The 26,988-nt window shown below is 45.8% G+C and overlaps 1 protein-coding gene across 9 annotated transcripts in view; it reads left to right on the top strand.

Moving 5' to 3' along the window:
- The window catches only part of ROBO3 (roundabout guidance receptor 3), a 364,199-nt gene that overhangs the window by 290,133 nt on the left and 47,078 nt on the right, over positions 1-26,988 (top strand). For all 9 annotated transcript variants that reach the window (XR_009758609.1, XR_009758611.1, XR_009758610.1 and 6 more), the window contains 3 exons: positions 3,434-3,558; positions 7,761-7,932; positions 23,970-24,175. Coding sequence is in view for 1 of the 9 variants with exons in the window: in XM_061592244.1 (XP_061448228.1) it covers positions 3,434-3,558; positions 7,761-7,932; positions 23,970-24,175 (503 nt within the window). In the remaining 8 variants the exon portion in view is untranslated. The remainder of the gene's footprint in view (positions 1-3,433; positions 3,559-7,760; positions 7,933-23,969; positions 24,176-26,988) is intronic.

The following is a 26,988-nucleotide window of genomic DNA, read 5'->3' as shown; positions in this document are numbered from 1 at the left end:
TGGCTGCAAGGTTCTTTCCATTCCCCCCCCCCAGCCCCATTTCTCTCCCTCTCATTTTCTCGCACATGCACACACACACACACACACACACACACACACACACACACACACACACACAGAGCTTAACCAGCGGCTCTTGCAATTGTCAGGGGACAAAGCCTGACCTTCAGCATAAGAGAAGTGGCCTTTGCTGGACCAAAAGAAAAGGCTGGCAAATTCTTTTCCTGCCTTTCCCTCCCTCACAGGATTTATGGCCATCAAAAAATAAAGAGGGGGGAGGGAGAGGTTGCTCCCACAGTATTTGGGAGTGCAGCCTGACCCAGAGCCTCAAGTTACAAAACCACACACAGGCATTTGCAGAAGTGCGCCTGGCCTGAAACTGTGGATGGTTTGGGAAATTTGGTTACTCGCAGTGCTTGCACCAAGCACTCGAAAGCCAGGATGATAAAATCAAGGCAGGAAATATCCTCAGCACCTGATCACCCCAAGGCTCTTCTACTATTTTATGCTGGGATTGTGGAAGTAATTTTTTGTTTTTGCAATGCTGAGGGATGAGATTTCACAAACCTGTCAGGTTGCAGATAGTGTTACCCATTCAAGACTCCTCTCTCTCTCTCCCTCTCTTGTCTAACTTAAAAAAACCACTTTTGCTTGTTGGCCTCTGCAGATTTCATTGATTTATGAGCATGGAAGTAGAAAGAGGAAGAAAATACTGCCAAGTAGTGAGACTCCCTGGGGGGGGGGGTCGCTCAGTGATCTCAGAAGTCAGGAACTGGAGGCAAAGAAAACTGAGCTAGAAGGCTGATCTAGTATCCTAGATGGGCTATTGTCCTGAGCCAACAGGTTCTTCTTATGTTCTTACATGCCGAAGCTAAGTAAATGCAACATGTAAGTGTAACATAAGGACATTCTGAATGGGGTTTTGCGGGGGAAGCTGGTTAACAAGCTCTCTCTCTCTCACACACACACACACATACATACCTTGCGATTACCACGAAGTTAACCTAACAATCTAGAACTTCATTAAAGTAAGGCTCCTTTGGGAGGAAGGGCAGGACACTACATACATACACGCATAAAGGTAAAGGTGTCCCCGCACTTGTAGTGCGAGTCGTTTCCGACTCTTAGGGTGACGTCTTGCGACGTTTAGTAGGCAGACCATATATATGGGGTGGGATTGCCAGTTCTGTCCCCGGTCTTTCTTTACCCCCCAGCATATGCCGGGTACTCATTTTACTGACCACGGATGGATGGAAGGCTGAGTGGACCTCGACCCCTTTTACCGGAGATTCGACTTCCTCCTTCTGTTGGAATCGAACTCCGGCCGTGAGCAGAGCTTCGGCTGCATTACCGCCTCTTACCACTCTGCGCCACGGAGGATCTTTGACATACATGCATACATGTGTACAAACATACTGAATGGAGCATATACGCCAGGGATAGCTACCCCTTTGGCATTTCAGTTGTTGTTGGCTTCCCAACTCCCATCACCTCTGACCATCAAAGACCCACATCTTTGGTCCAACTTAATTCAGTTATGCTTTGGTAGGTGTTGCCATGGTTTATCACTACTCCTGGTTTCTGAAATGATGGTGGCTAGTGGTTCCATATGGCACGACACCAGCCTTGCCTTCTTTTCTCTCCAGGACCTAGAATAGGAAGCAACCAGGGGCAATGGGATTCAGCATGGCTTCCAATTTAAATCCTATCTGCACAGAGCCATTTTTGTGTGTGCCAATTAATAACTATTAAACATCAGGAGGCTTTTCTCTTCCTCCTCCCCCCATGGAAATTCTGCAGGGGAAGATTTCTGGATGGGGTAAGGAGGTGGTGGTGGTGATGGGGAAGCTGATTAACAAACACACACTCACTCTTACACCTTGTGATTAGCATGCGGGTAACCTAGCAATCGACAACTTCATTAAAGTAAGACTTGCAGTGATCAGCATGACAATAGTACACCTGAAGCTCCTTTTTTTTATAGCACCTGGTGCCCCATAAATTCTTTACAGCTCTGCAAAAGGGATCCGCATTGTCTCTCTCCTTCCCTACGTGGTTTGGAAGGGAGGGCAAAGAGGAGATAAGGCAGGCGATTAGCATTTGTAAAACCCGATGTCATTTGTCTTGCATTGAGAAGAGAGAAAAGGCTCCAAACTAGACAGAGGTGCTCAGGGAGGAATTTAAATCTGCAACGTTATTTATGGCTGGGTGGCTGATTTAGGGGACTTGTTCTTTTCTTGCCTCCCTCTCTCTAATTCTTTCTCTTCTTCCACTGCAAGATTATATCCTCTGTATGCATTTATAGGTTGGATTTGAAAAAAATAAAATTTAAAGCCCAGGCCTATCTGGAGGCAAATGAATATGCTTGATTTCCTCTTTAAAGTTATAGCTCATGTTTCTTTTGCACATTCCGAGGGTTTGAATACTCCCTTTTCTTTATCTCTTCCTTTATAAATGCCTCTAACTATTTTGTTCTAAAATCTTCTGGGTCGCGCCACTGGTGCTCATGCTGTGAAAGCAGGTGTTCCAAGTATATAAGAACAATGGAAACTGCCTAATGCATTTAGGTCATTGATCCATCTAGTTCAGTATTGTCTACACTGACTGGCAGTGCCTCTGCAGGCTTTCAGACAGGGGTCTCTCCCAACCCTACCTGGAGATGTTGGGGATCGAAACTGGCACCTTCTGCATTCGAAGCATGCGTGCTCCACCACTGGGCTGTGGCTCTACCCCAAATGAATGAGCTATAATTGAGGCAAAGCCAGATGGAGGAGGGTCAGAATCTGCATGTGTACATCCCATGCATCTTTCACAAGCCCATTTCAAGAGTTCCAGCAGGTCTTTTCATCAATCTGTTTAAAAGATGTTAATTCTCATAAAAATGGATCACTGCTACGACTATTATTGGTTCAAACCAGTTCAGAGAGAGAAATAATGAAGGCATTATATTTGATTGAACAAACTTTTTTTTTCCTGGAGGAGCTTGCGAGCTTTCATGTTATGCAGAGCTTCCCAGCGGGCAGAGTGAAAAGGTAGTTATTTCCCCCCTTATTTTATAAGAGAGCAAAGAAGGTTACAAATACAAACATTTTATTCATTTCAGCAAGTGTATATGTCTCTACACACACATAGTCTAGAACCAGCGCAGCATAATATAGTGACTAGGACAAGGGTGAAGAACCTGTAGCCCTTCAAATGTTCTTGGACTTCAACTCCTGCTCCAGCCAGCACATCCAATGGTCACAGACGATGAGAGTTGTAGTCCAAAATCATCTGGGGTGCCACAGCTTTCCCATCCCTGGGCTGTAGCATTGGGGTTGGAGATGGAAACCAATAGCGCTGAGACTGTCCAAGAGTGGGTGCAGATTTTAATTTCCCAAATGTCTCAAACCCGTCCATCTTTGTCTTTCTCTGGCCTCTCCTTTTCTCTCAGTTCCACCGCAATTAGTGACCCGTCCTCGGGACCAGATTGTCACCCAAGGCCGTACCGTGACATTTCAGTGTGAGACCAAAGGAAACCCACCACCAGCTGTCTTTTGGCAGAAGGAAGGTAGCCAGGTAGGTCTTGCACGACTCAATTCAACAGAGCCGATTGTTTCCTCTAGATGCGTGCATGCGTGTGTGCACGTGCTCATGCATGTGTGCATGTTAAGGACGAGCGAGAAGTTCAATTAAGTTCACATTTAAGCCGAATTTATCAAATTTGCTCTTTCTGAAGCAATACAAGAAGCCAACCTTCAAAATCTGCACTTACCTGAATATTGCGATGCCGTTCTCCAATCAAGTAGTGTTTTACAAAAATGCAATTATGTTAGGGGAAAGTGTGCGCAAAATGGATATGCAAGTGAAAGTAACATACAAAAGTGCATTATATTAAGATAAATTGCTTGACAAATTGTGTACATTGGTCAAAACTGCATATAAAATTTTATTTATTAGGAGACGTGCACTAAAAAGCTGAAGAATTTTGATTTGGGTTTTTTTTAAAAAAATAATCACAAATTGCCGCAGAAATGTGGAGAGGCAAATTTAAGACTAGAAAAATGAGAAACTGAGAGAACCGAAATTGACAGAACTTTACATCCTTAGCATGCATGCATGCCCAACTATGTGCCTGTGCATGCATGCTGAATCCTTCCTTTTGGTTTGCCTTGTCATGCGTGGTATAAAACTGCAAGTAAAACTGACATGTGATGGAGAGGGCTGGGCTGGATAGAGCAGTCTGCATGTTGGAGACATGGTATTTCACCAGCGAGACAGCCCTTAAGTCAGGGACGGGGAACTTCTGTCCTGCAGGCCAAAGGCAGCCCTCCAGGCTTTTCCATCCGACCCTCAGGCTTCTCAGGATGCGGCCCTGCTCTGGCCCTGCTCTGCACCCTCCTGGAGTGTGTTTTGCCTGGCCAGAATGTGTCCTTGAATTGTGATCACATCTCTTGCTTGCCTGGATAGAGAAATGTTTGTGGGGGAGAGCAGACACCTCTTGACTGTTGCATGGCTGGAAAGTCACCTGCTGTACAAAGTTAAGTGTCACATCCCCTTGCTTGCCCACTCTGGTCTCTGGCCTCACACACACACCACCTGGCATTTGGCCCCTGGAAGGTTGCCCTCAAGGAAATGCAGCCCTTCAGTTGAAAAAAGTTCCCCACCCCTGCTGTGGCGACACACCCCACAGGAGGGAAAGAGCCTGTGTGGGTCGAGCAAAGTGACAGTAGTTCTATTATTGTTTATGTATTTGAAACTTGCATATGCCACACTTCTTAGCAGAGGAGGATCCCTAACAGTGACTCTCCTGAAGATCTCAGTGATCGGACAGGAATATAAGGAATCAGAAGTTTTTAAGGGCCTTGTCAATTAATACAAGAACCTTGCATTTGGCCCAGTAGTGTATGGGCAGCCAGTGGAAGCTTTTAAGCACCAGAGCTACTGCAAATACCCAGAGATCTACCTTCTTCTCACCCCCATTTTGTATAGGGTAGAAGCAACACTGCATTAGGTCAAAGACATAAACAGTGCAATCTTATATGCTTACTTAGAAGTATGCCCCACTGAATTCAGTGACTTCCAAATGAGTGTTTATAGGATTGGAGTCTAAATGCTTCGAGCCGCCCTGAGTTTATGAGATAGGACAGAAGATACATTCATGCGTACTCTCAGTCACTCACTCACTTTCTCTCGCACACACACACCACGCACATGCACACACACACGCAGATTCAGTTGCATATCCCTAATGGAGACTGTGACTGCGGTGACAGCAGTTTTACCGCAGATCAGGTTAAAAAAAAAATATTGAGCAGTATTTTCTCAAATCAGCTAATTTTCTGCAAAGTTTTAGGTAAAAAGAGATAGAAGGAGGTGATATGAAAATCCTTGCTCAAGTCCTCTTTATGATAGATATTAATCATACATCCCAGGCTTCTGAATGGGAGCTGGGATTGTACCTCAGGGATTTTGTAGAAGAAGGCCGCTTTGCTGAATTTCCTCTGAATATTCTCCACCATTTTATGTTATTTTATTGTTTGTGGTGGCTGCCATCTTTTTTCTCCCACAGTGCCCTGGGACAATGGTAGGTCCAGGGCATTGTGGAGGATGCAAAATGGCGGCCAGGCTGCCAACACACACACCAACATGCACATGCCTTAGGAACAAAGGAAGTAGCTGTGCTCCTGCCACTGCTAATAACTATTTATTAAATTTACTATTTGCAAACAGACTTCCAAGGGGAAGGGCTGTAGCTCAGTGGTGGAGCATCTGCCTTCCATGCAGAACATCCCAAGTTCTATCCCGGCATCTCCAGATAGGGCTGGGAAGCAGTCTTGCCTAAAACCCTGAAAAGCCACTGCCAGCCGGTGCAGACAATATTGAGCCAGATGGACCAGTGGTCCGACTCAGTGTAAGGCAGCCTCTTACGTTCCTATATTCCTCAAGGTGATGTCTCTCAGTGTCCATGAGCTGGTCAGCGCTGAGAGACATCCCCTTTAAAGTCCATGTGCAAGCGCTTTGTATTGAAGCTACTTGCAAATAGACTTCAAAGGCGCTGAACAACTGGTGGGTGCTGAAAGGTGTCACTTTGAATTCCATTTGCAAGTGATTTCAGGATCAACCTCTTGCAAATGGGATTCAAAGAGATAGAGCCATGCCTTTACCTGCCTCACACCTGATGTCACATATTATTATTATTATTATTTATTGCATTTATATACACCCCATAGCCGAAGCTCTCTGGGCGGTTTACAACAATTTACAACATATGACGTCAGGGGTAGGGCAGGTGGGTGGGTGTTTTGGGGAAATGGCCAAAATAGGACACACACCCCAGTCCCTTGGAACAAACATTTTTTTGTTTTCTAAGTTGACTTTAAATAGCACTGAGCTCTTACTGTGTCAGTTGGAAAATGGAAATTGACTGCCTTCAAGTCAATCCTGACTTATGGCAACCCTATGAATAGGGCTTTCATGGTATGTGGTATTCAGAGGGGGTTTACCATTGCCTTCCTCTGAGGCTGAGAGGCAGTGACTGGCCCAGGGTCACCCAGTGAGCTTCATGGCTGTGTGGGGATTTGAACCCTGGTCTCCCAGGTTGTAGTCTGGCACTCTAACCACTATGTCACACTGGCTGTCAGTTACTCACATCCTAAAAGGATAGTTGATAGAAAAAAGATGAAAAGTAAGGGACAGCAAATGCATGAAGAGAGGGGGATATTGAAGGTTGGAACTTCTTGTTGTGCAGCATTAAAAGACATCCTGTGAAGCAGGACTCATATTCAGAGTGCTGATGTTAACATCTGGTGCCCTCCAGATGTTACTGGTCTAAAGCTTCCATCAGCCCCAGCCAGCATTCCCATTGGGCAGGGATGATGGGAGTTCTAGTCCAACAATATCTGGAAGACACCAGATTAGCTACCCCTTTCCTAAATCTGGGGTGGGCAAACTTCAGGCTTGCTGGATCTACTTTTTTCCCCTCCTTTTTCTTTTTTTACTAGAACCCCAAGATCTACCAACCAAGTGCAAAAGGCATACAGTTAGAATTAAAGGATGGTGTATCTCTGAGCACATTCTGAGTTCACAGTCCTTTCACTCAAAAGTCCACTACTGATTAGCTTTCGTCATTTCAGCAGATGAACTGAAACGAAGCAGATGGGAAAAAGTCGTTATGGTTTCAGATCCTAGCTTCTTCTGGAACCGTAGTTAAACAAACCACAGTTCCCTGTGTTTGGACCTCACAGTGAACTGTGGTTAGTTTAAAACACAAAGTAGCTGCTTCTAATCTCCTCCTCTGTTGTGCAAATAGAGGAGGGGGAGACATATGAGCCCAAGGCTTGCCAGAGTTCATTCTCATAGCAGGAAACAACAGTTTCCTGTTATGTCTGAACTAGGCCTATGTGGGGGTGAACTTGCCAAAAGAATGCCATTTCACACGCGGCGGGCATAACTCCCATAGAAGGATGAGTCTCAAGCCCAGTTCTTCACCTACAAGACATATTAAGAAACTGGAGTACAAATATAAGGTGCCATTTTCTTCAGCATCTTTTGAAATTCACCCCATTATTTACTTTTGATCCCAAGGCGATGTCCCATAGAAGCGTGGGAGGTAAGCTGCTGTGTCACTCAAGAGGGAGTCTTACTGGGAAATAGATGATGGAAAACTGGATGGCACCAAGGGTCACATTAGAAACACAATATACCTCCCAGCGGTTCCCCTTGTATGTTTCTCGGCAATGGGAATTCATGACTCCCTCTTTCTGTTTTCTTTTCTACAGATCCTGCTTTTTCCCAGCCAGCCCCCTCAGGCAATGGGCCGCTTTTCTGTATCTCCAAGCGGCGAGATGACTATCACGGACGTGCAGACCTCAGACTCGGGCTACTACATGTGCCAAGCAATTAGCGTGGCAGGGAGCATCCTGGCCAAAGCTCTCCTGGAAGTGGAAGATGGTAAGTTACCTGTGAGTGGTAGAGCAATATTCCTGTAGTCATGCCTAGCACAGAAGGGAGGGGAACGGCTGGTCTAGATTTACTCCAGGCAGATTGAAACAGCAGGAAATGCTTCCTTAATAGTGATTGAGGATGGGGGTGTGTGTGACAGGGCAAGTAATGCATAGAAAGGCGTATCACATTCCTTTGAATCAGAAATAGCTGCTTATTAAGGATGCAAGGAACAATCCCAAAGTTTGTTCCTCTGGGCGGGGGCAGAAGGGGGCGGATAGTCACCATTTAACAATTCTTAAGTCCCATTTCATTTCTCTCATAGCAGGCAGTAGGAGTGGCTCCTGCTTCAACATGTTGTGGTGTGGGTGTGTATGAGAGAGAGAGAGAGATTAAGGCTGCAGTTCTAACCCCACTTCTGAGGAAGTGAGCCCCATAAACCTATGGGGAAGGGCACTGTCCGCTCTGCATGCAGAAGGCTCCAGGTTGAACCCCTGGCATCTCCTGGTAGGGCTGGGAACGATCCCCCATGTGAAATCCTGGAGAGCTTCTGCCAGTCAGTGTAGGCAATACTGAGCTAAATGGACCCAAGGGTCTGACTCCGTGTAAGGCAGTTTCCTGTGCTCCTAATAGGGCCTACTTCTGAGAAGAGATAGTACAAATTGTGCCATAAGTTAGGTTGGGGGAGTGCAGAAATCACAAATAGAAAACCAGTTTGTACAAGGTTGCTATGGCTCATTACAGATGATCAGAAACAAGCCTTGGACTTAGATACTTCCTCTTCTCCCCGCTTTCCTCCCTTCTCTCTTGCAGCGTCCCTTTCGGTTTCCAGTTTAGCGATAGCCATAGTTTGCAGTGATGGCTGAATTGGTCAGCCAAGTTCACACTTGCCCTCAAAAGCAGAATCAGAAGCCAGAGTGGGATTCTGATGTCTATTCTGCACTTGTAAGGAATTGATCTTTTAGCGTGGCAGCAGAGCACCCACACACGGTGGAACTCCCTGTCCATTGACGTTAGGCAGGCGCCTTCACTTTACTGTTTTTAGCTTCTGCTAAAAACTTTTTTCTTTAGGCAAGCCTCCCCAGATATGTAAAGCTAAGATGTATTTTAATACACAATTTTATTTTATAATGTGTATCTTTAAACTGCCGCTTTTGTTTGTATTTTGATTTTTTTTTTGGTAGGTTAACTTGTTTTAAACTCTGGCTTTTATCGACTGTTTTAATGTGTATTTTATTTTGTATTTTATTTATTTATTTATTTATTGGATTTCTTAGTCGCCCATCTGGCTGGCTAACCAGTCACTCTGGGCGACGTACAAAATAAGCAAAATAGCACAAAATGACACATCAATACAATAACATTAAAATCTAAAAGCAATGATGTTAAAATCTAGCCCACCCCAAAGGCCTGCCTGAAGAGCCAGGTCTTCACAGCCCGGCGGAAACTCATTGTAGAGGGGGCCTGGCGGAGATCATTTGGAAGGGAGTTCCGTAGGGTGGGGGCCACAATTGAAAAAGCCCTTTCACTAGTCCTCACCAGTCTAGCTGTTTTGACTGGTGGGATAGAGAGAAGGTCTTTTGAGGCCGATCTTGTTAGGTGGCATAGCTGATGATGCTGGAGGCGCTCCTTCAGATAGGCTGGGCCGAAACCATGTAGGGATTTAAAGGTCAAAACCAACACCTTGAATTGGGCCCGGAAAGCAGCTGGTAACCAGTGCAACTCTTTGAGTATTAACTGCACAGAGATGTTTACAGTTAAGCACTATACAAATTCTGTGAAATAAAATAAATAATATATGGAGGGCAAGCATAAACCGCAGTTGGCTGAGTCAGACATCATCACAATAAGCTTTGGTTTCTGCTGAACAGGAAGTAGAGTGAGAAGCTATAACAGAGGGGACGCCATGATCCCATGCCTTGCTGACAACCCTCGATTCTGTAGTTTGAAGCTCATATGTCATTATTTTCTAAAAAACTGAAGAGGTTACTGTAAGGTTTTTTTTTTAAAAAAAGATTGATATTTATGTTCTCTTCTATCCATATTTTTGCCTATTATTCTTTCATAATTACTTTTACTGTCATCACCATATTTAAATGAACATCTCACCTTGGTAACTAATTAACCGATTGTAATGAAATGCTCGCTGCTAACATGACCTGGAGCATCAAATTCAAAAATAAGTTGATGGAGCCTCAAGTAGTCTGTTATATTAGAGCAGTTTTTCCTCTCCTGTTTTAAATGAATATTTGAGAAAATAATTGGGGGGGGAGGGGAAGAGAATAGGATAAAAGGGTAGGACTAGAACAAATGAGTGGAAATTTTGGGGAAGCAGAGTTTGGCCATTGAGCAGTGGGTTGGACTAGATTACCTCAAAGCTCCCTTTCAGCTGTAAAATTTTGTCATGCTAAGAAGTCTCTTCTCAGATATATGGTGAAGCAGTGGCTATGCAAGGTGCAGCAACCCCCCTCCCCATAAAAACCTCAAGGCTCCCTCTCCTGGCAAGGATATTTCCTAAGGTCTGGAAGGGTTGAGTTGTACAAGAGGCCTTGGCTGCTACATGTGACTATATTGATATCCTTTTACCTGCATGAACGTGGATTGGGAAGCACATACTTCCATTCTGGGTACATGTGAGCCCAGAATCTACTTGTCAGGGGGGGGGGCGGAACCAACAGCTCTGGCAAATCCTCGGGGGAAGAATAAAACAGCCAGGACATTTTTTTGTAGACGAGGCAACACACTTTGCAGATTTAGATTTTGCTGTCTTTTCCGGTTCTTTTATCCAACAGGAAACTCAAAGAGGCCTGAAATGGCCTCCTAAATCTTGAATAACGGCACCAGTGTGTAGTTCATTGTCAGTACCATTTAAGAACATGCCTGTACTCCAGAGCCGCATGCTGATTCCTTGCAAAGCTCCATACGGAGTTTTCTGAAAAGGGAGGGAGCGACCAGCCTTTGGTCCTTTGGTTTTGTCAGCTCTTACTCACAGTGTTTGCTTTGATGGGCTATTACAGGGGAGGGGAGCCCATTGCCCTCCAGATTCTGATGGACTCCAATTCCCATCAGCCCCAGCCAGCATGGTCAGTGATAGTGGGAGCTGTCATCCAATAGCATCTGGACACCCGCAGGTTCCCTGCCCATAGGCTATTAGCTGGTGGGATTTGTTAATGTTCCCCCCAAACTATGGAAGAACCTTTATTGAGTGTTCCACCCACCCCACCCCACCCTGGTTCTGTCACTTCCTGCTACTTATTTCATTTTGTGTGAAATTCCTTGGCAATACTCAGATGCCTGAAAAGCATGAAAAGCAGCTAGACTGGATCAGAGAACCATTCACTTTTATTAAAATCTATGGAAATACTGTAAATGGCTGGGGGGGGAGAGAGAGAGGCAGATTTCCTTCAACACCACGCCCCCCCCCCAACAAATGGACTTGTTCAGGCCCTCTCCCCTTGCCGCATCTCTGCCTCCCATTCTTCCAAGCAAGCTGTGCTTTGTCAAAACAAACGACTCTTTAATGAAATGTTGTCAAGTTACAAATCACGTCTGTAGAAAAGGGAGGAGGAGGAAGAGAATTATTAGGGTTGCGTTACTCCCCCCCTCCCAGCGACTGGCATTCAGTACTGCAAGGGGGCAGGGCTGCAAAGAAAAAAGTTGCAGTGCATCTTCACCTCCTAATCAGGAGTTCAGGGTTCCAGTCAGCAAGCCATGCTCACCTCCAACATGCTATAAGCCAGGGGCATGGAACCTCTGGGCCACGGGTCTGTCATGGCCCGCCAGGGAGTAGAAGTTTACTAACAAGGCCATTTACCCCAAACCACGCCCACCTGTTCATCAGCTGATGTCAGTGGGTGATGTCAGCCCATGGGCAGCAGGGAGGGGTTCAATCCTGCTGGGGACTGTTCTACCAGCAGGGAAGGTGCTACCAAAGCCGACCTGTGCAGTTAACAGGACTGAGCCCTCTGCTCATCAGTCGTTGAACAGACTCAGAATAGACTAAGGCTTCAGCATCCTTTTTCCAACGGTAGTTGCCCTAGTCAAAAGAACATGTCGCTTGTTAGGGATAAAGATTGGTCCTGGGTCTGACAACACTGAAGACTATTGCCCTGTGCTATTAAAACTGTTTGAAACTACCGTAGGAGATACGGGGTGCTGTTGTGTTTGGGGTGTGGGGCCGGGGCCAGGCTTGGCGTTAGTAGCACTCTGGACAGCTCCATGAAAGGCTCTGCCTGGAGCCTTAACATAGCAGCAGAGCTCAGGTATTGTCTCAATAGCAGTCATCCTCAGACTGAGCCTTTAAAAGGAGTCTTAAGCATCTCCGTAGCTGGCTCCGCCTTCCATGGGAGGAGCGTCTTCCTTAAAAGGGTTCCGGCCGTCATTCACTCCTACAAGTTGAGAGTCTATGGTTCTGCTAGGGCTTCTGAGCTGGAGTCCTTGGAGTAAGAGGAGGGCAATGCAACCTCCTCAGGCCAGAGAAGTAACGGCACGGCAGGCTACTCTTCCAGAAGTGCATCTGGTTTGGTATGTACATCTAGAGCTGGCCCTGAGGGCAATACTGTCTCCCACTTTGGATCCCCAGACTAATTCTCCCTGGAGGCGGATCTGACCACAGCCATTCCGAGAGCTGGCACTGTTTTGAGAGACTATTGGCCTGACACAATAGCCACCATATCTGTTCTTGTGCCAAACAGGCCTTGTCGAGCCATTGCCTTGTTGAACTAGTGACCTGGAAATGAAAGGCTTTCTCCTGCCTTGTTTCTCTCCCCGAGAGCTTCTCCCCAGAGAGTAATCCTCTCTCAACAGAGCCCTTTCTGCCACCCTCTTTTTTTTTTTAAATGGTAACACCTGATCCATTGGCAGCAGACAATTGGGAGAGATTAATAAGACAAAGAAGGTTGTAACCCTGAAATCCTCATTTAGTCGCAGCATTGCCAGCTGGGTTTCTACGGCAACAAGAAAAGGCACACTCTTCCAAAACTGCGCCGGCACACCAAGACAGGGGATGTGCCTCACTCTCTTTGTGTGTGCGTGTTTGTCACACGTTGGCTCATTTTTTTTCTTTTCTTTCTTGGGGTATATGTGTGTTTTGTTACGGAGGCATTAGCGAGTGGACAAGTGCGCGGTGGCACCCTGCAGTGTCAACCCAGAGAAGTGGCGCCTTATCTTCTGCTGCCCTTGGCACTCGGGGCTGCGGAAGAAGCCAGATGGGACTTGTGTACCATCTCGTAGGTTGCACTCACATGCCATCAAATATGATGTCAAGCCGTTTGTCTGCTGCGTGGGAGATTTGGCGGGGCAGGAGGGGAGGAAGTGCCGATGATCTGTCTCCTCTGCGCGTGGCGAGCACAGGGCCCTCATGCTGAAAGCTTGACAGGTGCGACAGATGATCCCTGTCTGCAGCCAGCTCCTTTGCCTTGATTGATTTTCTCGCCCCCCACCCCGCCCCCTTGTGTGCGCTTTCGCTGCTGATTGTTACTGGGAAATTCAATTGTGTGTGAACTCTCAAGCGCCCTTTGTCCGCTGCTTCCCAGTCGATAGAGAGTAATTAGGGCTGTAAATAACGGGCAGAGCCTGTGAGCTTGCTGGGCAGAGTTGAAGCTTGGCCACCTCTTGGGTTGAGTTTCAGGGGATTAGAAGGGGGAGTTCTTTCAGATGTGCAGCACAGTAGTCCAGCGCTGATGCTCTTTCCCTTTGAGTCTTGCTGCTAAGGAGGGCAGAAGATCAAGCGAGCTGCTTATATACTAGAGCAGCTTTCCCCAACCTGATGCTCTCTAGATCAGCCTTTCCCAGTTGTTGGGTCCCTAGATGTTGCTGGACTACAATTCCCATCATTCCTGACTGCTGGCTGGGAATGATGGAAGTTGTAGTTCAACAGCATCTCAGGACCCAAAGGTTGGGAAAGACTGCTCTAGATGTTTTGGACTCCTACTCCCATCTGCCCCAGCCAGCATGGCCAATGGTCAGGGACGATGGAAGTTGGAGTCCAAAGCATGTATAGTACACCAGGTTGAGGAAGCAGTATTAGAGCGAAGGATGGGAAGGTTACAACTAACAGGAAGTGATGTAAATCTGGGAGGAGCTTACAGTTTGAGATTTCTTACAGTTTGAGAGATGGCCATGGAGGGAGAATGTGCACTTAAAACAAGCTCCTTTCTTGGGGAAGGAGTGTTACTCAGTGGTAGAGTGCATGCTTTGCACGCAAAAGGTCCCGGGTTCAATCTGAAACCCTGGAAAATCCCTGCCAGTCAGTGTAGACCATCCAGGGCAAGATGGATTAAGGGTCTGACTGAGTAGAAAGCAGCTGCCTGTGCTCCCCTCTGTGTTGTCTTCCATGTCACGGAATGAAAACTGCCCCAGAAAGACTTTCTTCTCTTCTAGCTGTTATGCAGTCTCGGCACTTCTCAAAGAGATCTGGTTACCAAGGAGAAGTGTTGGATATCCCAGAGCAGCATCAAAACCTTCCCATGAAAAGGGAAACCCAAGACCAACAACATAAGGAGTTCAGAGGGCATGAAACCCAACACCGCATGAAACAGCACATAAAGGAGACTCCTAGATTGCAGGGTGGGGGGAAAGGTTGCCCTTCTTTGTCTCAAAGGCGTCAAAACAATTTACAAATGGTACCAAGGTGGTCTCCCCTCAGGCTGGCATCAGGGGCCACTATTGATGGCCATCTACTGAGGCCTACAGCTTAGTAGGAAGCCCACTGCCGGCCACCACCTTCGGAGCCCCCTGACAACTCAGGGGAGGCTCTTCCATTTGGGCGAACGGGGCAGTCCCCGACCAACCTCAGTCTGCCCTCTTCCGGTCTCTACCTGCCTGCCTTCTTACAGTAGTCCAGGGGGGGGGGCTACTGCCGGTCTCCTCCTCCTCACTCAGCAGGTAGGAATCAGTTGGCCCTGCCTGCCATTGGCTCTGGCTCCACCTACTGATGGCCTCTCTACCTTCTGCCCTACCAGTCCTAATGGGTGCCAAGGGGAAGGAACAGCATTCCCCATTTGCCTCTCCCTCTCCCTCCGGCCAGTGGTGCAGATTGAGCCTGGAGGGACAGGGCAAGCAAACAATCTTCAGTAGCAATGAGGGGGAGGGGGGAGGCTCCCTGGGACATCTTGCTGAAAAACCTCTCGAAACCAGGAGGGGACATTGCTCCTCTATAACAGGGGCAGATTATCTCAGGCCCAGAGTCCAAATGTGCCCCCCCAGGCCTGTCTGTGTGGCCCTCAGGGCTCTTGCCAGTCCACACCCTATATCCCCAGTCCACTGCCATCACTGGCTGTATTCTGTGCCCTCCTTGGGTCATAGCCCACTCAGGCCTGCTCAGAGTAGTAGACCCACTAAAATGAATGAACATGACTAAGTTTGGTCCATTCATTTCAGTGGAACTCCTCTGAGTCAAACGTAGTTGGATATCGCTCAGTGCGTCCTTGGAGTGTGATCGTGCTCTTTGCTTGCTTGGATGGAGGGCAGGGAGGTGTGTCTGGGGTGTGGGTACATGAGGGTGTATCATGTTTTGCACAGCACGAGTCAGGCCTGTTTCTCTGCCCGCTTTAGTCTTTGGCCCCACCCACCACCCCCATGTGGCCCCTGGAAGGTTGTCCATGAAGGAATGCGGCCCATGGGCTGAAAAAGATTCCTAGCCCCTGTCATTCTCCAAATGCTAATCCTTATGTAGCCAAAATGGCAACAACACATACACACATGGGAGGTATCAGCAGGCTCAAGGGAACTTCAAGAGCGGCAACAAGTCAAAAACCTTTAACGGGAGAAAACACCATGAGGTCTGAGCATGCTCAGAGACCTTGGAATGCTATCTGACTGTTGCTGGGGGAAAACAATGGAAAACTAGGGAGGGTGGGATGGAATGGAGTATCCTGGAAGAGTATGACTGGCTGCCTGGAATCCTGGAGCACTCCATGCTGCAACATTTTGTTGCAGATCCCACTGTTCTCTCGATTCTGTACGCCTTAGCTCTGCCTTGCAGTTACTCTGGCCTACTTTACTGTTAGTATACGTGCATGTCAGTTTGCTGACCGAAGGATGTAAGGACGATATTTTGGCTTCGATTAAAGGCTGTTTCTGTAACTGGCTGAGGCTAGAGGTGCCCTTTTAATCCTTCATGCCTTCCTCATTGGCCTCCTCCCCCATATCCCTTTTCTCAAGCTGCCTGCATGACTTGGTTTGCATCAGTTCAATAGGGCTGTTGTTTAGTGTCATTTCTCATAGTGTCAGAGCAAGTTCCCTCCAGCACATCTGATCAATGGCATTGATCCGCAATAAAACTGGCACCCAGCGCCAAGCATCCAGAGAAGCATAAGCACTAAAGCGCTTCTTAGGGGAGGCAGGCAGGGTTCCAAGTTCATTAGTACAGCTGCTGGCTTTCTCGGACAAATGAATGGCAGCCACGCTAATAACCAAGTCTTTTGTTTAGAAGTCTGTGTTTAATTATGCTGTCCGGATCCATTTTGCTGTAAATGTAGAGTCAGTTTGTTATGGCTGATGACAGAGGAAGCCAACGTGGTGCCCTCCATATCTTGTTGGACTCCCAACTCTGTGGCCATGCTGGGTGAGGCTGGTGGAGGCTGGAGTCCCAACGCCATCTGCAGGGCACCAAGATGACTATCCCTGACCTGTGGTCAGGCAGTCCACATTCAGGAAACATGCAGAGGAGAAGGAGCAGGAACATGCCCACTGGACTGCCTTCAAGTCGATTCCGACTTATGGGAACCCTATGATTACGGCTTTCATGGGGCTGAGAGGCAGTGACTGGCCCAAGGTCACCCAGTGAGTTTCATGGCTATGTGGGGATTCAAACTCTGGTCTCCCAGGTCGTAGTCCAACACCTTAAGCACTACACCACACTGACTCTTAATAAATTCAATAGGTAATACTTTGCTGCTCTTTTGTGACACCCAATATCAGCTGTCTGAAGAAAGCACAACACTCTACCTAATGACAGAGCCGGCCCCAATCAAACTGAAACCACTAACCTGTCATAACCTCTTAGAGATGCCTTATAAACTTATTTTAATGACTAAGCAGAGGGAGGCTCAACTGAGGTCAAAAAAGTGCAAACTAAAGTTCATTTTGGTATATGGCAGGATCGTCTGTCACTACCTCAGGCTGAATGCACAGATTTTGTATGTATGTATGTGTACTGCCTTCAAGTCGATTCCGACTTATGGCGACCCTATGAATAGGGCTTTCATGAGGCTGAGAGGCAGTGACTTATCCAAGGCCACCCAGTGAACTTCATGGCTGTGTGGGAATTCGAACCCTGGTCTCCCAGGTCATAGTCCAACACCTTAACCGCTAACCTCACCTCAACATCTACATGTTCCACCAGTCCTCCAAACAACATGCATATGTATAGACACTTTATGTGACCTTGGACCCTGCAAGGAGCAGAGTCCCTGTACTCATTGAGTGAGCCATGACATGTGCATGCTGTACACTCATTGGGTCTGTTAGAAGTTCAGCAGAATGCATGGAAATTGTGAGCAAGACCAGCAGGCACAGTCCTACTCTGGTCCCCGTGCATTCTCTGAACACAGATTGTATATGTAAACAGGGCTAATAAAACTATTAATTTACTTGTGCTACTTAAAGGGTTGGTTTAGGGGAGTGTCAGCAAAGGTTCTGTGCAGTCCTCTGGAGTTGACAAATGGCTCTTTGTGCACCACAGAGTCCTTCCTTAGGCCTATTTTGTTGTTACAGCTATGGTGCAGTTGGCTGCTGCGGCAATCACCCCCATGTATATGAAGTTGTCTTACATTAGTTGTGCCCTTGGTCTGTCTTGTGAGCTTAGAGTGATCTCTCTGAGTTCTCAAGCAAAGGTCTTTCCCATTACCTGCTAGCTAAGATCCACTGAACTAGAAATGCTGCGATTGACCCTGTGACTTTATGCATGCAGCACATATGCTCTGCCATTGAGCTATGGGTCCACTCACCCCCAACTTATTATGTATTCCTCAGGCAGGAAAAGTACCTTTGCCACAGGATGCATCCATGGCCACAAGATGCATCCATGGCCACAAGATGCATCCATGGCCAATAGCTTTACACAAATTTGTGGAGAATGAATCAATGGCTACTTTATGGCATTGTAGATCCTCATGCTCAAAGACAGCACCAGTTGCTAGGAGCAGTGGACAGAGGGAGTTTTTGCATTCATGCCTTGCTTTACCAGAGCTGTCTGGCTGACTGCTGTGGGGCGATGGGTGCTGGACTAGACAGAACTTGGGTTTGACCCTAACATTCTCTTGGAATTGGAGGATTCAAGGCCACAACCCAACAGACACAAACTTACAAAGTTCAAAACCTACATGAGTGAACCTTGCTTTCTTTATGATGTTACAATGGAGAGGGCTATGCTCTGCCCAAGGAAATACAGTTTTCAATGCCAATTGTCCTCTTGGTAAGGTACTTTGGTATTGAATGGCTTGTAGCAAAATAAAGACAGAGACCCGAAGCCAATTTCCCAAAGAGCTTAGTATCCAAAAACCAAAGAGAACTCTATTCCCAATAAGTGGAAATGGACTGCCTTCAAGTCGATTCTGACTTATGGCGACCCTATGGATAGTGTTTTCATGGTGAGCGGTATTCAGAGGTGGTTTACCATTGCCTTCCTCTGAGGCTGAGAGGCAGTGACTGGCCCAAGGTCACCCAGTGAGCTTCATGGCTGTGTGGGGATTCGAACCCTGGTCTAGGTTGTATCCCATGTAGCACTTAGTTAAAGTCACTTAGTGGCATACTTGTTCTGCTGGCGAAATGTTTTACACCGGCAGGACTTTGTTTTGCACCAGTGGAATGCATAAGCAGGTTGCTGGTAACTTTGTTGTGCAATAGATTGCACAATCTGTTGCACAACAAGTTTTCACTAGTGAAGATGTTGCACTGGATTCCTTACTCTGGTGGATAGAGAATGTTGGATACAGCCCAACAAAAGGCCATTTTTTCAAAAGCTGATGGACAAGCACAGCATATTGGTTAAATAGACAAGGGGTGGGAAGTGGTTATCATTGATAATTTGGCCCTGAGTGAACCAGGGAACACTAGAGCCTCTAGTGTGCGTTATTGGCATGAAGGGTACTCTGCTAGATAAAGGGAGGTGGAGCCTAATTGCTAGCCTAACATCTTGAGCATCCCCAGTCTGTACATTATGCACAGATATCTGAAGATGGGAAACCTATGCTTGTTGGCTTCCATGCCGTCTGGAACCCCGTCCAGAAAATAATGCACAAAGCAAGGAGAGGGGGGGCGGGCTTAAGAAATGCTCTGATCCTTCAGTGGCAGGGACTATATATGAATACAGATGACAGAACCTGGAAGGCAAGTTCCGCCCTTCTGTTTGATTCACTTTCAGGAAAGCACGATCAAGGATGGAAATATGTAAAGCACATTTACATAACTGCCATCCAAAGCGAAATGAATTTTCCTTTTCGCACACAAAAAAATGTATAACATAAGTCTTGCCAATCAGTGGAAACATTGTCCACCACCTCTTTCTTGTTGTTCTTAATTTTGTGCGTCAGCCTGTCAGGCGAACACCTCCGGTGTAAACAGTGCAGCAGGCGAAAGTATTTAATAACATCCAAATTGATTTCTCATTACTAGGTCACTTCTTAGCGTTTTGTATCACTGCACCAATACAGATTTCTCTTATTGTGTTAAATAATAGGCAAGTCCATAGGAACTAATTTATGATCCATGTTAATTCCACATGGGCACCTTGTCTCTGAATAAGAAATCTTTTAACGTGTCTCCCCCTCTCATAACAAGCAATTTCAGTGTAAAACGTAGCCTAGTAATGGCTTCAATTTGTTTGTGATGACAGATAGGCAGACAAGAGCCGGGAAAAGAAAGTAAGAATTATGCTTTTCAAAGTGTTTGCAAAAACGAATGCTTCTTTCCTGCGGAGCTAAGCTTCTGGATCTTGTGTGTTTTTTTTTCATTTTGTGTGTGTGTGTGTGTGTGTGTGTGTTCCCCTCTCTGAGTATCTTTGTTCTTAAGGTTTGATTCACACATGCATATTTATCCCTTAATGGTAGTCGATTATGTTAATAGACCACCACAGATCTAATACAACGAATAGACCTGTAAGGGCCACCGTAGCTCAGTGATGGCACATCTGCTTTGCATGCGGGGGTCCCAGGTTCAATCCTCGGCATCACCAGGTAGGGCTGGGAAAGACTCCTGTATGAAACCCTGGAGAGCCACTAACAGTCAGTATGTAGAGCAGGAGTTCTTAATCTGTGGTCCATGGACCCCTGGGCTTCAAGGGGTGTGTATACAGGGCACACACACACACACACACACAAATCAATGTCCAATGCAATGAAATATTTATTGATTTATTTGTTTCTGGGGAGCCATAGCTTTCATCAGATTCGCAAAGGAGTCCATCGTCCCAAAAAAGAGTAAGAACCACTGGTATAGACAGTGCTGAGCTAGGTGGACCAATAGTATGGGTCTGTATAAGGCAGCTTCCTAAGTTCCAATGTTGACCTTCCATAAGAGTGGGCAGGTGTTCCTCTAGGCTTGTCATCGGCACCTGGCTCCCTCAGAGAGCTGATGGAACTCTGCAGAGACCTGGCCGGTCCCTCCTGCCCTGGGCCTACAAGCCATCATTTAAAATTTCCCACAATACCCCCAATGTAGCATCACTCTAGGGCATTGTGGGAAATTAGAATAGCAGATCAAATGCAATACTACCTCAGAGGTATTGTGGGGAAATTAAATTAGTGGCTTATCATTGGCTGCTGTCACTGCTAGGTAAACCCATGACTAAAGGCCCAACAAAATAGGACACCCATCCCGGACCACTTTACCTCGCCCCCCTCAAAATTGGAGCTAACCCTGCATTCGTCCCTCCTTCCCCACCACTGAACTTGTTGTTGTTGTTGTTAATCATCATCAGCAGCAGCAGCAGCCTCTCACCCAGAGTGGGGGTCCCGAAGTGGATTAAACTAGTTAAAAATACAAAATATGCATAAAAACCAAACAGAAATCTAAAAATACAAAACATACTAAAAAAATCCATAAAATCCTTGAAATCCTTAAAAATATCAGAACACAGGTTTAGACGTTTGGCCAAACGCTTGAATACATGGTAGAGAAGTGGGACTAATGTAGAATTGAGAAGCACAGGATTTTTTAAACAATAAAAATCTACTGCCTACTTAATCGGGGAGCACTCTTTTGGTCAATCAAAATTATTTAAAGCAGTGAATCTAGTCTTGGTCACAACCTTTCACAAGACTGAGCTGCACATGGATTTCAGTGGACAGTTGCCAGGAGGTAATGGAATAATAGTTCTGTAGTAGGTTTAAAAAAGAAGTCTGAACCTTCTCTTAAATCAGGTGTGGGGAACCTTTGGACCTCCAGATGTTGTGGAGCTACAACTCCCATTATCCCTCACTGTTGGCTGTTATTTCTGGGGTTGATGGGTGTTGTTCATCATTCTACCAAGTTCACCAGAGCCCAAAGGAATGGAGAGGTCCAGATTAGCTGTAGGCTGATGGTGGGAAGGCAAAGGAAGGAGATCTGTGAAGACGCAGTAAGGGACACACAAGGGCCTGGTTTGGATGATAATTCAAGGCTTCATAAGCCATGGTTTATGAAGCCAGGAATAAGAACTGGGGCCAAGCACTCCTCCCTCGCCTCTTCCCATCCCTCCGTCTTCCCATCTCAGCTTTTTTTTCCCTGGTTTGTTAATTGATATTAAGCAAAAGACACAGTATGCCTCTGAATACCAGTTGCTGAAAGTGGCTATTGGGGTCAAGTCCTGTTTAATGGGCTTCCCACAGGCACCCCATAGTTGGCCACTGTGAGCACAGAATGCTGGACTAGATGAGCCTTTGGTGTGATCCAGCAGGTTCAACATGTTCTTATGTTCCAAGTTTCCTGAGTGGGATGTAACAGGGAACTTTGGTTTAATACAAGTCTGGATCTCTGTGCTGAAATCAGCATGCAACAGGAGGAGGGAGGGAGAAGCACTCACCCTAATGCTCATTCATGGCTTCATAAAGCATGGTTTATGAAGACTTGAATGATCATCTAAAAAACTGTACAGACAAAATCCAAATAGTGGAGTTGAAAGAATCACCTGCATTTATCTCTAGTTATAGAGGCAGTAGTCTCATTCAGACATAATGCTAAGCCATTAACTGTGGTTAAACAAATTATCCAGTGCATGAACTCTCCCACTTCTCTCTTAGTCAGGTGGAGCGACTGACTTAGTGTTATGCCTGAACCTGTCCTTGTGATTTGTTTCTCTGTAAACAAACCATAGTCTGCAGCCAAGGTTTGTTCTTGGCTCCCCAATTATGGTTGATTTGAGAAAAATAAATGATGAGTGCTGGTTCGGACATAATGCTAAGCCAGCCACTCTATGGTTTGTTTCCCCACTCGACTAAGGGAGGAGCAAAGCAAGAGTGTGCAGTCATACAGCTCATGCAAAGGATAGTTTGCTTAACCGTAGTTAATGGCTTAGCATTACATCCAAACACAGCCAGTATATCAACAGTTGTTAACCATGCTTTTTAAAGAGAACTTCCATGTTTAGAGGAAATACAAGTGGGACCTGCAATGCAGTGTTACAGTGCGGAGTACTCTTATTCAGAATTCCAGCCAACCAAACATGTCCTTTTCCAGGAAACTGCATTACATTCCTTCCCCAAGTTTCCCATTTTGTCCCCCAACAATCACTCGGCATTCCATGGCCACTGAGCAAGTTCAGTTGGCCTGTGATAGTGGTGGGGTGTGTGGGTGTTTGGGGGGCAGGGTCCTCCTAATGAATTGTTCCCCCTAAAGAATTTTTATTTGTAGTTCTGCAAATCTTGGGGTTTCCCCAAGTCTGGTAACACCTCCCTGTTGTGCATGGATGAAGCTACACAAAGAATGGCACTCACAGCTCGAACATTGGGAATAGAGGAATTAATATAAGATGTTTGGGGCAAACAGTAAAAGGGCTGCCGCCTTCATAGTTGGTGTGCAAGAATCCAACTACCCAACACTGAAAACACGAGGATGAGCTAGATAGGCCTCTGGCCCAATCCTGGAGGGCTCTTCTGATCTTCTGTACTGCATCTAGTGATTTACTAATCTGCTTTCGGAAAGAATCTTCTCCCTGTACTAGCTGCAAGAGGAAAGTTTCCACCTATAATTTAGTAACATGCCAAAATTCTTTCTGTCCTTTCAGAGCAGGCAGGTGATAGCTCAGATTAAAGGTGTGCATTGACACATTTACTGCTGCCTGTCATTCCCAGGCAATACATCTCCAGGTAATCAATTAATACTTGTCTTTAATTGAGTATTTAATTACATGTTGGTGAACAAGCTGATGGATATGAATTCCATCACCAGGAACTCTGGTGGTGGCAAAGAGGCAAATTGCAATCTATCTTGGGGGGAAAAGCTTATAAGACACTGCAAAGATCACTTCCATTCTGTGTGCGTGGGTGGGGGGGGCGGAGGGAGGAGGAATGAAAGGTCGCAGCTCAGCAGAAATGAGAGCAGCCCATTAAATGAGAGTTAAAATGTTACAAGTGTTGATCGTGTTTGGGAAATAATGGGAAAGGTCACCACAAAATAATACCGGCGTTAGGACCAGCCAAGAGGAACAACCGAGGTTGGGAAGCTGATTAACAATCAGACAAGGTGTCTCCATTTGTGTGTTTATTTATTTACAGCATTTCAACTCTGCCTTTTAGCCAAAAAGGCTCTCAGAGTGGCTTACAAAAATAAGTTCTGTCCCTCCGGCTCCCAACCTAAAACAGAATTGTGCTTTTGTACACAATGAAGAAACACATTTTTATCTGTCGCTATTTGTTGCTTAACTAGTTCTCTTTATACATCTTAAACTTCCTCCTGTTCCATTTGTAGGTCTGTGTTTTGTTTGGACCTGAACCCAAAGGTATCTTCCATCAGAAATGGCTGTGTGTTGTCACCTGTTTTACCTGGGCTACAGCTGAAATAAATGTACTTCATTGCACTGGGCACAATATTCATACTGTGCTGTTTGTTGGTTTGTTTTCTACACAAAGTGACATCAGATCGTATTCCACCGATTATTCGCCGAGGGCTGACCAATCAAACACTTGCTATAGACTCTACAGCACAGCTGCAATGCCATGTGACTGGGAATCCCCTGCCAAGCATTCAGTGGCTGAAAGATGGACAGCGGATTGTGGGCAGTGACCCAAGAGTCAGTCTGTTAGACAATGGAACCCTACAGGTTACGAACCTACAGGTATGATGTTTCTTTCTTTCTGTCCTTACCAGAAGACACAAGTTTCTGCCTCTTGCAGCAGCAGACCTTGATAGAACTCCCTTCATCTTTTATTGTAACATCTGCTCTGTGACCACAAAAAATGGCAAACAGAAGGAACACATCTGCATTCTTTGTATTTCTTACAATTGGGCTTAAGAGTCCCAGTGAGTTAGACCAAAGAGCCATCTAGTCCAGCATTCTGTTCTCACAGTGACCAACCAGATGCTCATGGGAAGCCCACAAGCAGCACATGAGCATAATGGCCCTCTTCCTCTCATGTTTCTCAGCAACTGATACTCCGAGGCATGCCACCTTCAGTACTTGAGGTAGTATCCGCTGATGTTTAAAGTCTAAATGGAGCCATTTGGAGCAGTCATTAGAAGATTTACAATGAAGTGTACACCCTGCTCTGTTTCTCTGCGTAATCTGAGTCAGGTGAGACTGTGCAGGTCTTGAACCATTGTCTGGACTCAGTGGCATAAGTGCCCTGCCTCCATGGTACAGTTCCCCCAGTGATACCTTCTGGAAACAGCCCTGTAAGTAGGAGCAGAACCATGTTCCAATGTGCATAGGCCTGGGAGGGTGACATCAGCTGGTTCACAGGTGCATATGTTGGGGGTGACATCAGCTGATTGACAGGTGGACATCAGCTGAATGACAGGTCCCACCCACCTATCAGAGTTGGCCCATGGATCCAGTTCCCCACTCCTGTTTTATATCATCTGGCCATTTAATATTGTGAATAGAATTGCTTGGATAATGTTTTCTGTGCCCACTCTGGGACTGTTGTGCCATAAACAGCGGGTAACAAATCTTTTAAATAAATAAAATAAATTTAATTTGGATTTGGGGTGTGTGTGTAAACTGCACAAGTTATCTATATTAGCTTTAAAGGGGAGAGGGATTTCTAAGCAAAGCAAATAACAGCTTCAGAAAAGGGATTTTCCTCAGGACCTCAGCAGGACAGGAAGGGTTTAAATCTCCCCCACTCGCTCTGATGCAGTTAATTATCATTCCTCCAAGCAGATGCAGTTTGCATCTTTAAAAACCTGGGCTTTAAATGCAAAGATGCAAATGCAAAGATGTATTTAGCATCACACATAGATAGGCTCACTGGGTGCTTCATGGTGTAATGCAGTACATACGGTATGTGTGGAACAGCAGACCAGTTCACATGCCCATTTTTTATGTAATAAAATCAATGTGGGTTGACTCCCCTGTAACCAGTGGTCTCGAGTTCTCTTGAACTTATCCTGTGAACGTTCTGATATGTGTCCAGATCGTGACTCGCTACATGTCAAGCAGCCAGCTCACTAATGAATTCCACAACATAGTTAGGAATTGAATTGCTTGCTTTCATAATTGTGGTAAATTGCTAAGTAATGAAATTACTTGATAAAAAGGGAGCTTATAATTGCCTGATTCAAAACTGTATGGGAATTGTTCAACACTCCTGAAAGCCAGCTCAGAGAACGGACTCATAAGCTTCTGTGTGCTTATTAAGACATTAATGTTGTTAACAGACAGTAAGCAATTGCTTTGTTTTACTGGCTAAAAACAGCTGAATGCAATTTTCTTGCTCTTAACAAAGTGAATATCAATAAACAAAGAGCCAAGCCAGCCAAATCAGTCCCTTTGCCAAGCCAGCCAAATCAGTCCCTTTGCAACACAGCTCAGTCTGAAAAAACATGCTTTGCTGCAAATTCCGTTATGGGCAAAGTTATACATAACTTGTTGCTTGGATCTCGATCATAATTAACCCTCCTTAACTGAACCTCTCACATCCTCAGTTCTCTTTAATTGTCAGTTCCTCTGCTGAAGAGTCTTATGTCTTCTTCCAAAGAATCAGAAATCTGTAAATGTCTCATTGTGATGACATTTAAAAATAAACCAATTGTTCCATTGTTGATGTTCAAGGTCAACATGCAGAGTGTTGCCTGATATCTCCCAGACTTAAGCGCTGTACAATTTGTGACGAGATTTCTTACATTCTGGGAACATCAATGTCATGTGTGGTCTCCTCTTTCAACTCATGGTCAGGAAAGCTATGTGGTGGTAATAACTGGGCCTAGTTCAGGCTGCTGCTGTTGGTTTTTAAAGTTCTTCTTGACTTGGGAACCTTGATATCCAAAGGATCACCTCTTCCCATAGGTAACTACTTAAGGCTTGAAACCTGCCCTCTGCTGGTACCTTCCAGATATTTTGGAATACAACTTTCATCAACCCCAGTCAGCATGGCCAAGATATCTGAAGGGCACTAGGTTGGGGAAGACTGCTTGAGATTATCAACTGAGGCTCTTTGCCAACCAACTGAGATACAATGGGTGGCTATGAAAGAAAGGGCCTTTTCAGCAGCGCCCCTCCCCCCGCTCCCATTGTGGAATGCCCTCCCCAGAGAGCTACACCTGCCACCTATTTCAATGTCTTTTCAGTGCCAGGAAAATCCATTTTTTCATTTTCCCAGGCCTTTTCAGCTTTACGTTATGCTGTGTTTTTTAGCCCAGTTGTTTAGCTCTGCAACTCTGTTATAACTGATCGTCACTGGAATGCTTTCATCTTTTGATCCCTGCCTTAAAGTGGTTTGTTTTGATGTTATGGTTCTTATTTGCTGCTTCTTTGGTCTCATTGTCATTGTGGCTTTTAATTTGTTTTACTTTGTACATTGCCCAGAGAACTCTTGTTATTGGGCAGCTGATAACTTAATAAGGTGATGAATGAACGAATACATACACATAAGTAAATCTGTAAGCAATTGGTTTTTATGTTTTGTAAACTGCTTAGAAGCCATCTAG

Source organism: Rhineura floridana, chromosome 12 (assembly GCF_030035675.1).
Source record: "Rhineura floridana isolate rRhiFlo1 chromosome 12, rRhiFlo1.hap2, whole genome shotgun sequence".
Classification (NCBI taxonomy): Eukaryota; Metazoa; Chordata; class Lepidosauria; order Squamata; family Rhineuridae; genus Rhineura; species Rhineura floridana.
Note: the sequence above shows the minus strand (reverse complement) of the source record. Positions and strands in the feature narration are given on the sequence as shown.